This window comes from Astyanax mexicanus, chromosome 18 (assembly GCF_023375975.1).
Source record: "Astyanax mexicanus isolate ESR-SI-001 chromosome 18, AstMex3_surface, whole genome shotgun sequence".
Lineage (NCBI taxonomy): Eukaryota > Metazoa > Chordata > Actinopteri > Characiformes > Acestrorhamphidae > Astyanax > Astyanax mexicanus.
Genome location: NC_064425.1, coordinates 11,764,577 through 11,779,467, shown reverse-complemented (window position 1 = coordinate 11,779,467; position 14,891 = coordinate 11,764,577). Strand labels below are relative to the sequence as shown.

The following is a 14,891-nucleotide window of genomic DNA, read 5'->3' as shown; positions in this document are numbered from 1 at the left end:
ATATATACGTACACACGCACAGATGTAGGAGGAGGCTAGCTGTGTGTGTGTGTGTGTGTGTGTGTGTGTGTGTCTGGGGGGTCCAGGCTGTCAGTCGAATGCCGGGGGGTCCCGCATGCCGCCTCTGGTTTTGCCATGCTAATTCCCTCCCCGCTGGAGGAGGCGGATGCTCTACATGTGTAAGGAGGGATGCTGTGAAACAGAGGAATGTCCCTCCATGCTTTGTTCCCATCCCATGACACATTCTTCTGTTTCTCTCCACATTTAAACCACACACACAGCCTCACACACACGTTTCACATTCCCTGACAAATTTCCGAAACACGTCTCTTTTAAGTCTGCAGACAGCAACCTGCCGAGGACGACGCATTCCAGCCCAAACGCAGCTGTAATTAAATACCACAGAAAACAAAACATACCAGAACAAGACAGACCTGATGGTCTCATTCATTAATTGATTGATGGCTTTAAATCTATGGCTTTTAAATTCCAAAAATAGAAATAAAATATATAAAATATATGAAAAAAATAAAAACATTTAATTTACGGTTTCTTACATTTAGTTTGACTTGTATTTGATTGCAGACCAATGAACTCAATATTATAGTTCTGTCTGTAGTTTTATCTGCTCAACTTGTCTGCTCATTTTATTTATTAATACTACAGGTGGGTGACATGGCCCTAAAGTAGCATCACAATATTTCAGGGTATTTTATCGATAATGATGGTCTTGGCGATATGACCAATTTAAAGAATGCATTACTCCAATACAATGAATATTACATTTTATTTGGCAAACTTCTTGCATACGATATGATATGGCACACCCCTAATTTTCAGAGAGCAGGTGGTTTTGCATTGACTTGTTGAAAAATGCATTAGTGTCGCTGGATTAAAAAGTGGTCCTGAGTAGGAAAGGGCCAAATATTGATATTGTGATATTTCGCATCGTTTTAGCTTGTGATGCATTATTGATATGTGGCGACAAATATGGATATTTATTTTAATTACAGTGCTGTTGTTTTTGCTTTTGATCATACTTTACATTTTTTCAGATTAACAAAAACACATTTTAATATCAGACAAAGAGACCCTAAATAAATATAAAAAAGCAGTTTTTACGTGATTATTTCATTTATTAAAGGAAAAAAATCTATCCTACATCCTGTGTGAAAGAGTATTTCCTTCTAAATCTAATAACATGGTTGTGCTACACTTGGCGGCAACAAGCACAGTCAAGTTTGTGAATTTTGGCAATTAGTCTTTCACATCTCTGAGGATGAATTACGTTTTTACGTTTTAGATTTTTTTTGCCTTAATAAATGATATATTCGTTTAAAAACTGATTTTTGTATGTATTCAGGATATATTTGTTTTAAAAATAATGAAAAAGTATGACAAAAAAACAAAAACAAATGCTTTATCAGTACACAGTCCAGAATGACTTGGTATATAATTTCCACTCAGAGTTAAAAAGGGATGTCTCATTTAGATATAAATATATATAATTATGCCTGCAAACAGATTAATAAGCTAGTACGATTCGCATCAACATGATGTTCACAGATTGGATCAATACAGAACAAATCTACGGCAGGTTAAACAGAGTATTGAATTTCCATTATCCTCCATTAGATTTCCATTTGCTTCATTACATTTTATTTATTCGTCAACACACATGAGAATTCTCCAGTGTACATATAACTACATGTGTAAACAGTGTATTAGCACTTACATTCTGCCATGTGAGAGTTCAGAATTTAGCATGTTTTACAATAAACATCTTCAAGTAAACAATCACAGCACTGACAAACAAACTGTGACTTCTTAAACGCTGTAATCTTCAATAAATATAAATATCTGTAATATTTTAGTAACAATTGGAAGTATTGCTACATAACACTGACATTGGCATGCTATACATTTCTTATTGTAAATGTTGTTTGATGTTTATGTCAATGTTATGTAGAATTCCAGTCATTTGTTACTGATTTTTCTATACTGTACTCTTTATTTCTCTATACATATGGCCCTACAGCACTATTGCTGTATTTCTATGGCACTTATCTTGACAGTCCTTAGCTGCCGTTTCATTCCAATGGCTCTAAATAATTGTAAATAAGTGACACGTATTTGTGATAAATTAGCTGAAATACTAGTGCATCTCAAAAAAATGGAATAGCATTGAAAAGTTACTTTATTTCAGTAATTCAGTTAAAAATATGATATATAGATATATAGATGTATTACACACCGAGTGATCTAATTTAAGCATTTCTTTTATTGTTGATGATTATGGTTTACAGCCAATGAAAACCCAAAAATCAGTGTCTCAGAAAATGTTATTATTATATAAGACCAATTAGTACTGTTGGCAGTGTGGGCAGTGTGCCAAGTCCTGCTGGAAAATGAAATCCACATCTACATAAAAGTTGTCAGCAGAGGGAAGCATGAAGTGCATTAAGATTTTCCAGGAAAACACTGCACTGACTTTGAACTTGATATAACACAGTGGACCAACACCAGCAGATGACATGTCTCTCCAAACCATCACTGACCATCAGTAAATTTAGCATTTTATTTGTAAATCAAGGGAGCAGAGTCTGGAGGAAGAGTGGAGAGACACACAGTCCAAACTGCTTGAGGTCTAGTGTGAAGTTTCTACAATCAGTGATGGTTTGGAGAAACATGTCATCTGCTGGTGTTGATTTCCAGCAGGACTTGGCACACTGCCCACACTGCCAAAAGTATCAATTGGTCTTATATAATATTTTAATTTTATTATAATGAGTTTTCATTAATGGCCATAAGCTGTAATCATCAAATTGTTTTTATTTTTTTAAATAGATCACTCTGTGTATAATACATCTATATAATATGAGTTTTACACTTTCAATGCTATTCTAATGTTTTGAGATCCACTAGAATGTTTTATTATTCCACATAACATGAATACAGATTAATGCAGCTTGACAAACACGACAAAACAAAACACGACAAAAAAAAGCTGCCTTCGTGTAGCTTCATGTACATTTTGGATCACTACAGATATTTGGTCACTATTCTATTCATTATTTACTCTTTTATTTCTACTAACGTTAACGGGATTGACCTGAGGAGTGATGCGATATGACCTTCCTGTGTGTAAATTTCAAGCTTTGTGTCTGTGAAGCTCATTATAACCTCATTACAAAACATGCTTTATACATTAATGTTTAAATTTGGCTGTGTGATGATGTAACAGACACAAAGTGACCAATACATGCACAACATTGTTTACTTTATACTGTATACATTGTGACTTTTCCTTTGGCTCAAGTTGTTATCTTTAACTTGCATGTAACTAGCTATAATTATACAATTTAGGAATGCAGCAAGAAAATGTATTAAAAAAATCAGTGTATATTGATATTGTGAATTGCAACATCCCTAATAACAAAATAATCAGCTATAATCATAACTAGCAAAATAAAGCTAACAACATTTTGGAATTTTATTATTTAATACTTTTAACTACACATGGCTGTAAGAAGCTTAAGCATAACAATAACACTTTCAGTGATTTGTCATGTGTATAGGATTTTATAAACACGTTCGTAACACATATTAAATTATCTCTATTTACAGCCATGAGCCAATGTGTTCTTAGATTTTTAGACATTACATGTGTACAAAATGTTACAGCATAACTATATGTATAACTATCCAATACATATCTAACATATGTCTGTAATATAATGTAATGTTTAGACTTGAATAAGAATAATTTGTTATAACTACAGCCCATAACTAGCTAGATGTGAGTAGCTGCAGATACACTATATGGACAAAGTAATGGGACACCTACACATTACCTTTTATGACCTTCTATTCTAAATCTATAGTCATTAATGTGTAGTCGGTTCCCCTTTGCCACTCCAAAACATATATTAGAGCACTTGGATGCCCCACTCTTATGCCTGTGAGGAAATAAATGTTACCAGCTACATTGTTTGAGTAGAATAAAATAGAATAGAATGTTTGCTAAGGCAGAATACATGACTTGGTGCTTGATTGTATTCAACTGTGGCAATGGAAACTAAGTGAAACCTTTGAATTCAGTGATTAAGAGGTGTTTCCCAATACTTCATATATTCTACAATATTACCACAGAATAGCACATTACTTATTGTAGCAATTAGGCATGTGACAGTTAGGTAAATAGCATAGCATTAATTAAATAAATAAAAAAAAGAATGAATTAAAAAAGAAGATAATTTAAGAATTTACACACAATGTTTTATACAAAATCAAATTATGAAGGTTCTTTTTTTTCCTTAAATAGTCAAAACTATTGCATAATGCTTCAAATATTACAATTATAGCTTGTAGGGATGTAGCAATACAGTGTACCATATTGTATTGAATTAAATCATAATGTTTCAATATGTATCGAATAGAGACACTGCTGTATGATATTGAATTTAGTGATGAACTGTAATGTGATAAACATTTAATTTATTCAATATAACTGTAGCTAGGTCTGTCATGATAATTATATTATTGGTTTATCGTGCAATAAATGGACGTGACCTCAATAATATTTGATAATCGTGATACTGTCTTGTGTTTTTGCTTGTTTTTTTCATGTGTATATATCTTATAACAGTGAACAGTATTTTAGCCAGTCATGGTAAATGACCATTGCTTTAATAACTGACTTCATAAACACACTGTATGCAGTGACTGCAGTATATGAAGAAAAATTGATATATTTACTAATCTATGATTAATTACAGATTTTGTGGTCTTTAAAAATATTGTTTAGCACGATAATTTATGTGACGATATATTGAATTTTATCGTGACAGGCCTAACTATAGCTATCATAAGGAAAACCAGTTACTAGCTAAATATAGGTACAACTATAACTTCCTTTATTTTTGTTGTAATTCTGCAATTTGACAGGAATTAGCTAGTTAGTGTTTCCATAAATACGATAAATACAATTTGCATTGATCATCTTTCATTACTTACACATCCACATGGCCTGTTAAAAGGGTAAAGCCCCTTTTATTAACACATCAGCTTTTTGAAGCCCACCACACAGCCCTGGCAACCATTGACCCAAATCACAGTGGTGGCACAGACCACGCCTCTCTAAGCATCAGTGGAATCAGTGGGTGAAGGCCATTTCCTCTGGGTTGAGTGGTGGGCGGATGTCCAGTTTACGGCTCTTGCTGTCTTCACCCACCAGCTCCAAACGGAGGGAAGGGGCTGCAGCTCCCTCCGTCTCCTCCTCCAGCTCCCCGTCCACAGTCAGGCGGAGGGTGCAGCCTTTAGGGAGGAGCTCCTGCTCGTAGGCAGCGGCTAACTGGTTCACCACCCGACGCTCCACCTGGATACAGGCAAGAGATTACAAAAATGATCAGAATAGAATGTAGCAGGTGCTGATATTTCCAAAAAATTATAATGTACTTAGGGCTGCACGATATTGGAAAAAATGTACATTGCAAATGTTCTTTTTTTCGACGATATATAACGCGATATTAAACAATGCAGGGCCCATGACATCACCAGCCCCGCCCTTACCCGCACGCTGTCTCGCGTCCAGACTGATCAAGAGCTGAGTCAGCGCTGAGCTCTCAAAACCCGCGAAACAACAGTAATCTGCCCTTTAATCAGGCATTTAAATTGCTTTTTAAAAGGTTGTTAAGAGCGTTTTACTGGGATTAAAAGCATGAATTCAGCTGTAACTGGAAATATCTGCGCTACAAAACTGTGCTGGGCTGAGGTGTACAGCTTTCAACAGGTACATTTACAAGCACATGCCCAACCATGTGGATGGAGGCCATGTGGTTACACTCAATTTGTAAAGTAAAGGAGTAAATATGAGGTAAATAATTCTGCTTGGATTCCTCTTATTTATCTATAAATTAGGGTAAATCTACAGTTACAGTAGATACAGAAATAACCAGCATAATCTGTTGAGCTCATACAGCCGTGTGACGACACAACGCTGGTTATTTTTCATCCTCTGTTGTTGCTGAATGGATGAAGGTCTGCTTTAACTTGCTGAAAATTGATCAGAAAGTCTGAACCACCTAGAAAAGTGTTCACACACTGCAAACAAACCTGGTCTATTGTTCTGTACCATGGTTCACAGTAGGGCTGGAACTCATGACTATTTTTTAGATTATTGGATTAATCATAATTATTTTTATTATGCCCTTTGTGTTTCCTGTTGGTGAGGCTCCTGATCCAATCCATGTTTTACTGCATCTTCAGAGCTAAACCTTTCAGGCCTTCTGCTGGACATTTTAATAGTTTGATGATACAATATAAAATTACAAAGTATATTATAAAAGACATTCACATAGGCTGGATAATGTTATTTTCAGGAAATTCTACTTAAATATGTCTTTAATTTAAATGAAAATATTAACAGACCGAATTACTGAAAGAAATGTTAGTACTTCATGTTTTTTAATAAATGTAAATTATTTTCTTTTATTATGAATATTTCTTTTTGTTGCCAGGTTTGAGGTTTTTCTGCCAAACTGGGGATGTAAAATTTAAGGTGTGCGTGTTTTTTTTTTTTTTTTTTTTTTTTTTTTAAATAGATTCTTTTATATTTATTGCGGCAACCAAAAAAATATAAAAGTTCAGTTGCTCTGGGTCAAGACCACCTCTTCTGGTAGGACCAAAATTTGGTCCTTTTGGTCTGAACTGTGGTTTGCAGCCCCTTTTACACCTGTAATTTTGATTCAGATCAAACAAGGCATATGTGAAAGTGCTGTTAAGAACAGAGAAAGTGCTGTAGTGGATGCTTACTACCCACATAAACAACTTTACAGCTCAGTCCTGTACCTGTCAACAGTCAAAAAGGCTGAATTTAGTTCGACACACACAATACTGTAGTGTCCACCACCATACCTCCCCCGTCTACAAACCAGTATCACTCTATACAGGCTTCAACTCAATCAGAAAACCATTAGCCTATTCTAAACCCTCCTTTCCAGAGCTCATCCTTCCTTCCTGACGCCCTGCTGAGTCTTTAGTGGCACACGAGGATGGCCGGAGAATGACAGTATTGATCACTTTATTGTTTATTGATGGCAGTATTGATTGGGCATAGGCTGTACCTCGTGTTTGATGGAGCGCGCTCCGTAGTGCAGGTTGTAGCCACGGGCCAGCAGGTCCAGCACAGGCCGCTCCCACAGCAGGGTGATGTTGTGCCTCTGCTTCGCCTGGGGGGCAAAAAGAACAAGAAGAAGAGGGGGAGGGGGGTAAAAATGAGAGACGAGGAAGGAAAGTGGGGTTTGTTTAAGTGAGACAAGACATTGTAGTCTATGGTTCAGAGGTGCGAGAGAAATATTGGCACTATATTTTAACATATTTCCACAATCAATAGGCAAAAAGCTTTGTTTTTGGTAAAACTGACTACATTTTATTAATCTCAAAATTCTCTATTATCTACAGAACATAATAAATAATACAGGCGATTAAGGCTGACATTGTCCCAAAATAATATCACAATATTTCAGGGTATTTTTGCAATAATACTTCTGGCATTTGTAATGTATATCATTCTACCGCAACAAAATGAATATTAAAGTTTACTATGAATACAACACTTTTATACAGTCAGTAGAAAAAAAACAACAAAAAAAATCTGTAAACATTTGTCTGTATAAACAGCTGCTTACCAAGACTTTGATTTTGTATAAAATAAAACCGTGTAAGAAAACTCACACAGAGCTCTTCAAAGAGCACTTACTCTCCTAACACCTCTAACTACAAACTAACTACTTCATTTTCCTAACCTCATTTTCTGCTCCCCCTCTTTTCCTCCTTTATCCCACTATTCCTCTGTTGCTAATGTACAGAATTATTTCTAAGTCGCTTCAGATAAAAGCGTCTGCTTATTTCAATGTAATATAAAACACACATTTGTGCATAAAATCTGATACTTGGTGTAAAAAAGGCCTGACGCAGTTCAGTGTTTCTGGAGTACTAACAAAACAGATTCTGAAATGTACAGGTATGTAATTTACCACAATAACAGCCCCATATTATCCTACTGCTGAATAACTACTTTCCTGTATCAGTGCAATTCAATGAACTGGTTGGGGCTGAACTGGCACATATAAACTGCCTCCCACTGTTTCCCCCGTTTCCCCCAGACACACTCAAATAAAGAGTGGGATCAAATAAAGGAAGAGATCAGAGCAGCCTTCACCAAAACAACGGCGCACTTTAAAAGATTTGTTTACCACACCAAAGTGTTATAATGTTATTATGATGCAAATAAATATTAACTTGTACGTTATAAAGGGTGCACTTCAAATGACTGAATAATATCATTAATACTGCCACAAACACACACAAACAGTCTTACACACACACACACTCTGAGGCGTCTAACCATGCTTTGGTGCCTGCAGGGCTAGCCTGACAGAAATGAAGTTTTATTAATATTTAAATATTTATGAATGGCCCACATGTTAACCTCCCTAACACAATTATGGTCGTCAAGCTGTTATTGATTCTCTGTGCTGTGTGTGTGTGTGTGTGCTGTGTGTGTGTGTTCTCTCAGATTCAGGCTTGTCGACAGCCTCATGAAAAATGGTTCTTTCTGCACGGTTCAGATTAACACACGTTTAACTATAATTTTCTCTCCATTCTTTGCTCACCATCAATCTCACATATATACAGTGGTGTGAAAAAGACTTGCCTTTTAGATTTCTTTAGTTTTTTTTGCCATACTTACATTTTTCAGATTATCAAACAAACTTTAATATTCAAATTATTAAACAAACTTTAATATCAAATTTAACCTAAGTAAATATAAAAATCACTTTTTAATAATGATTTCATTTATTAAGGGAAAAATTATCCAAACCAATCTACCCGTGTGAAAAAGTGTGGCCTGATTACTACCAGACCTGTAGAATCAAGAAATCACTTAAATAGAACCTGTCTAACAACATGAAGCAGATAAAAGATCTCAAAAATAATAGATGGAACCAGGAATTCTGATGTTTACCAGACAATCCTGAAAGAGAATATCCGACCACCTGTTCGTGACCTCAAACTCAAGCATACTTGGGTTCTGCAGCAGGACAGTGATCATAAGCATAAAAACAAGTCCACCTCTGAATGGCTTACAAAAAAAACTAAATAAAGGTTTTGAAGTGGCCTAGGTAAAGTCTGATTAACAGACTTTTAAACAGGACGTTTATGTTGGAAAATCCTTTAATGTGTCTGAATTAAAGCAATTCTGTAAAGAAGAGTGGACCAAAATTCCTCCACAGAAATGTGAAAGACTCGTTGCCGAGTTACTGGTAAAACTTAATTGCAGTTGTTACAACAAAATTAATAGATTTAGGGGGAAAACACTTTTTCACACAGGTGTAGATTGGTTTGGTCCCAGGACTGTTGGCATGCCCTATAGAAGCTAAAGAGCTCTGATCAGCACTGAGATGTGGTGATATATGTGTGTGTTTTATTCTGCGTTGAATATGGATGTGATTTTTTTTTTTTCTTCTGCAGTTAATTGCCTAATTTGTTATCATGGACCAGTCCAGCCAGAAGCCGTCAGTCCCTTTGACCACCACCCACTCTGCTCTGCTCTGCACTGCTCTTACCACTGTAGTGGTAATAATAATAATATCCTTCTATGACTATATGATTTACTATCATCTTAATCCATTGCTCTTTTTTATATAACCATAGCAACTTATATGTTTTTGTGCTTTCTGAAATACTTGAAAAAATGAATTATTGATGATTATTTTAAGAAAATGTTGATATAGTTCAGCCAATGGGAATTTGATACAACAAATGGGAATCTGATACAAATTAAAGCTGCCACACAACGACCTTCAACGTTGAAATATGGTTAAAGGAATGTCTGTTATTGTTTCAAGGTTGAAATTTGTCACCAATTCTTATTTATATTATTTGGGGCTATGTTCATGTTTTGTTCTCTTTTAACAATCAAGGTTGAAACAATGTTAAAACGACATTTAATGTTAAATCGCTGCACAAACATTGAAATTTTAACATTGAGTCAACATAATGACCTCAACCTTCTATCTTTTAAATAAGGATTTTATATTTCATCACCATACAATTTTAAAAAGCACTTGGATTGGAGGAATACAAAAAGTGGTTTTACTTTCATTTGCAATAACTGCTTTTTAATTTGTCACCAATTCCTATATATATTATCTGGGGCTATGTTCATGTTCTGTTTGTTTTATTGTGTTTTTGAGATCAAATGTTCAATCAGTGATGTAAATTTATTTGTAACAATCTGTTAACCATAGGATTTTCTACTCTTGCCAGTTGTAGTAATTGTGTTTTGTTTGTATTTGTTCCTACTTCTCAGAGATGTATATCCAGAGAGGGAGAGAAAGAATAAAAATAAAATTGTTCATTTTTCATCCTGGCATACAGTTTTTTCCACTTTCATACAATTTTATAGCATCCCGAATGTGAGCTATGATTTATTAAAGGTTGAATGTACGTCGTTGAAATAACTTTGCAATATCCAACGTTGATTCAATGTACACTTCATGAATCAAAACCAATATAAAAGTCCAGGACTGAAAGTTGTCTTGAATTTTTAGATTTTTTCCTGGGCGCAATTAAGCAGAGTTAAGACTTGCATATAAGATTTACATATTTATGCTATCCCATGACTTTTGGCATGTCAGTGTATTGCACTACAGTATTTTGGAATGTGTACTTGGATTGTAAACGCAGTAGCTAATAAACTGTATTATTTATCAAACAGAGAAAAGCGAGTTCTTTACCTTTTTGGCCCAGTAGTTGAGTTCTTTGCTGACCAGTTGAATAAGTTCAGAATGGCAGAAAGGCAGGAAGTAAACGATCTCGTTAATCCGTCCCAGAAACTCATCTCTTCTGAAATGGGCCTGATAGAAACACACATCACGCTTTTATTTATTTATGTTTCATTAATTTACATTGTAAAGTCATCCAGGCTATAAAGGAACACATAAGAAATCATGTAGTAAGTGTTAAACAAACCAAAATACTTTTATCTGAGAAGCTGTTAACTTGTGGTTTCTGAGGCTGATAACTCAGAGGAAGCGTTTGCTCTTCCTTTCCTGGGGCAGTCCTGATGAGAGCCAGTTTAATCATCATAACGTTTTTGATTGTATTTGTGACTGCACTTAAGGTTCTTGAAATGTTTCGGACTGACCTTCATTTCTAAAAGTATTTTTTTTCTTTACTTAGTTGAGTAGTTCTTGCCATAATATGGATTAGAACATTACTGTATACCTGTAACTCTACCTCTTCACAACTTTACAACTGATGCTCTCAAACACATTAAGAGACAAGGAATTCAAATAATTAACTCTTGATGAGTTCAGCACAGCTGTTAACTGAAAGCCTGAAATTCCAGGTGACTCCACCTCATAAAGCTGACTGAGAAAATCCAGCCAAGATGTGCTACTTCAAAGACATAATGTACTTTTTGTCTTTACTTAATAATTCAATGTGTTTTTCTTCATAGTTTGGACAAGTTTAGTTTTAATCTACAATGCAGGATATTTTAAAATAATGAAAAAACACTCAATTTCAGGTGTGTCCAAACTTTCATTAGTTTAGGACTGTCATGATAAACTGATGGAACTTAATTATCTGGTTCAAATGTTAAAAATGAAACGATTGCATATGATACGTATTAAACTTGTCAAATTGGTTTGTCTTACAGTATAAACAGTGGCTGAGGGATACAACCATGTAGATGTCTTTTTAAAAGCATCCTAGATTAATGTTCTTTGTTCTGGAATCTTTTAAATACTAATAATTTTATAACTAACCATTTTCAGTTTAGACCATGGTAGTTGTTTGAGCTTCTTTAAAAATGTATTTTACTTGTTTACTTATCTAAACTGATAATTGATGAGCAGTTATAATGTTTGAATATCTGAATCTGTCTGATAACAGTCTGGTAAATTACCTTCAGAATGGGTCGAATCACTTCATCTTTGAACCTTCTGGAGATGGTGATTTTGTCGCTTTGCTGAACGTCCTCTACAATAAACCAAAAATAAAACAACAAGCAGTTACTACAGTTTTCCATCCTCTGGTTTATCCGTAGCATTTATTAATTTATTTTAAAAAATAAACATTTTCACATATATTTGGGATTAGTAGCACCTTTCAAGTATAAAAGCTAAACTTTGTTTTTGCAAAAACGAAAAAAGACAATGTCCTCATATGGGAATAGTAGTTTATCTTACCATTTTAAAGTTATCCTGGCCATTTGGAATCAAAAGGACCCAATTAGTCCAAAAACACTGTAGCAGCTGTTAAGCATGGTGGTGGGAGCATCATGTTCTAACCAAACCAAAAAAATCTTACCCAGATTTTCCGCTAGCCGGTGCCGACTCTGTTCTTGGGCTTCCTGCCTCAGCTGCAGTGCATGATGGGCAATATCATCACTTGCCACGTTGGAGGTCATGATGAAGACGGCGTCCTTACACTCAATGGTCTTTCCCTTCCCGTCCGTCAGACGCCCCTGCACAGCAAAGACATTTCTAAACTCATTCTTTACGTGCACGTTATGTATGAAGGTGAGCATGAGGAAGAACCACAGTTAGGATGTAGGTACTGTAGGCAGGATGTAAGTATTATATCCTGTTCTGGACGTACTACTGGATGTTTTAGCACACTCAGCAGTATAGGAAGGGTAAGGACTGAATCTGTACCTCATCAAACAGCTGCAGCATGATGGTGAGAACGTCCGGGTGCGCTTTATCCACCTCATCAAACAGCACCACTGCGTTCGGGCACTGCTTCAACTGCTTAGTGAGCTGACCACCCTCCTCATGACCTACATAACCCGGGGGGGAGCCAATGAACTTAGCCACCTGAGAGAGATAGAGAGAGAACAGAATTAAGAGAGAAAGAGGCAGAAAGACCAGAGAAAGAAAATAATTATAAGAGAGCGAAAAAGGGGAAATTTAGGAAGGTAGCGGCAGAACAGAACAGAATTAAGAGAGAGAAAGATCAGTATTAAGAAGAAAGAAGCAGACAAAGAGAAAGAACAGAATTAAGAGAGGAAAGAGGCAGAAAGACAAAGGGAAAAGGACAGGATTAAGAAAGAGAAAGAACAAAAAAAGATAGAAAGAGGGTGAGACAGCAATGAAGGTGAGAGACAGATCAAACTAGTTAAAGATATTGAATGTAAGCTGACTTGAGCGGAGGCTGTCTGTCATTTCATAATGACACACAAACACTCTCTCTCCCTCTCTCTCTCTCTCTCCCTCTCTCTCTCTCTCACACACACACACACACACACCCCTATGGTACCATCCTGTATGTGTGTGAGAGAGAGTTAAGGCCCAAGGTCAGTGCATTAAAGCTCAGCTAAACGGCTTAAGAGTGACAGCTCAGGTGTGGGGGGTCACTAATAACAATGCCTTTAAAACAATGACATCACCTTTAAAACTGACACGGGCAGCGCTCCACACCAGGCCCACTGTCACACACTGCTAGTCATGATGCAACGTGTGTGTGTGTGTGTGTGTGTGTGCGTTACCTCATGCTTCTCCTGGAATTCGGACATGTCCATTCTGATGAAACCCTGCAGAATAAAGGAGGTGATCACATGACTCAGTATTAATATCAGTATTATATATTGATGTATTGGTGTATTGTTTGTGCTGTGGTTTAAAACAGACCTTCTTGATGTCTTTGTGCATGTAACGGGCCACCTGCTTAGCCAGCTCTGTTTTACCTGCAAACACAAGCTCTTCAGTCAATACAGCGTTTTTACTGTCTGAGTAAAATCATATTCTTACCAATTCATACAAAATCTTGTGTCGTGCATATTAGGAGCTCAAAATAAACCAATTCAGTTGTTCTGTAAAGCACTTTTTACAACCTGATGTCACAAATCAGCTTTTACACAAATGCAAAAATAAGACCAAAAACTGGAGCAAGAAACCTTGGGAGGAACAAAGACTCTGCTTCATCCTCTGGTTCATAAACTTACTTATAAATAGTACAAAATTAACACCACATTCATCTATTGTTGTTTTGCATATGTGCAATAATATAATCACTTATAGCTTGAGAAGAAAGGATATGTGCGAGCTGATTGAGTAGAACGAGGGATTTAAAAAAAAAAGAGGAAAACATGAGTACAGATTAGGTGCTGGATTAGAGTTTGAGGGTCTGTCCTAAATGAGGACATGCCGTTTGGTGGCATCAGAACTTGTGTACCTGCACCAAATGAGAAAGTAAAGTTTAGTGGCTGTTGGGCAGATGAAAGTCTAACAGCCTATTTTTATGCCTTTTATCTGATCAAAAAGACTGAAGCAGGCCGAACAATTTGGTGTTGAAAATGTGTCAATATCACGAAAAGTAAAGCTGTACTGCATCTTAAAATCACTTTGGTTCAAGTTTCTCAGACTGCCTTCATTGACCTTATAGTAAAGATGCATTGTGGAATTCCCAGTTTGTCCAGTAAGTGCATGTATTTTATTATGAAGCGATTTACATTTCCTTCAAATAAAAAAATTGAAGTTTAGCTGTATGTATCACTGAGACGAACAAAAGCTAATACAGCCCCTGAGCTATTGTAAAAAAAAAAAAAAAAAAAAAAATAAATTCTAAATAGTTATTTACAGCTGGCTGGTTAACAAATTAAATTACTTAGATCACTAGGTAGACCTTTCTTTACGCAATTTTTACCCTTAACGAAAAATCTGTTATTAAAGTCAACAGCACACCAAGGCCAGCGTAAACCATGTATTGGTTCCTCCCGTCAGCAACTGCAATCACAGCCCCACCCAGCCCAGGGCATGTTTGTGCTTTTTGTTTTTCTTTGAGCGTCCGACAGTCCGTCATCTCTCTCTCTTTCTCTT

General features: G+C 36.0%; 1 protein-coding gene across 1 annotated transcript in view; it reads right to left on the bottom strand.

Moving 5' to 3' along the window:
- Positions 1-1,631: 1,631 nt before the first annotated feature.
- clpb (caseinolytic mitochondrial matrix peptidase chaperone subunit B) overlaps positions 1,632-14,891 on the bottom strand; it is a 65,684-nt gene continuing 52,424 nt past the window's right edge. Inside the window, exons 10-17 of the mRNA XM_007247646.4 lie at positions 13,704-13,759; positions 13,562-13,606; positions 12,729-12,890; positions 12,382-12,538; positions 11,978-12,051; positions 10,803-10,922; positions 7,125-7,229; positions 1,632-5,377 (exon numbers count right to left, since the gene is read on the bottom strand). Of these exons, the coding sequence (XP_007247708.3) occupies positions 5,156-5,377; positions 7,125-7,229; positions 10,803-10,922; positions 11,978-12,051; positions 12,382-12,538; positions 12,729-12,890; positions 13,562-13,606; positions 13,704-13,759 (941 nt within the window). The 3' untranslated portion in view covers positions 1,632-5,155. The remainder of the gene's footprint in view (positions 5,378-7,124; positions 7,230-10,802; positions 10,923-11,977; positions 12,052-12,381; positions 12,539-12,728; positions 12,891-13,561; positions 13,607-13,703; positions 13,760-14,891) is intronic.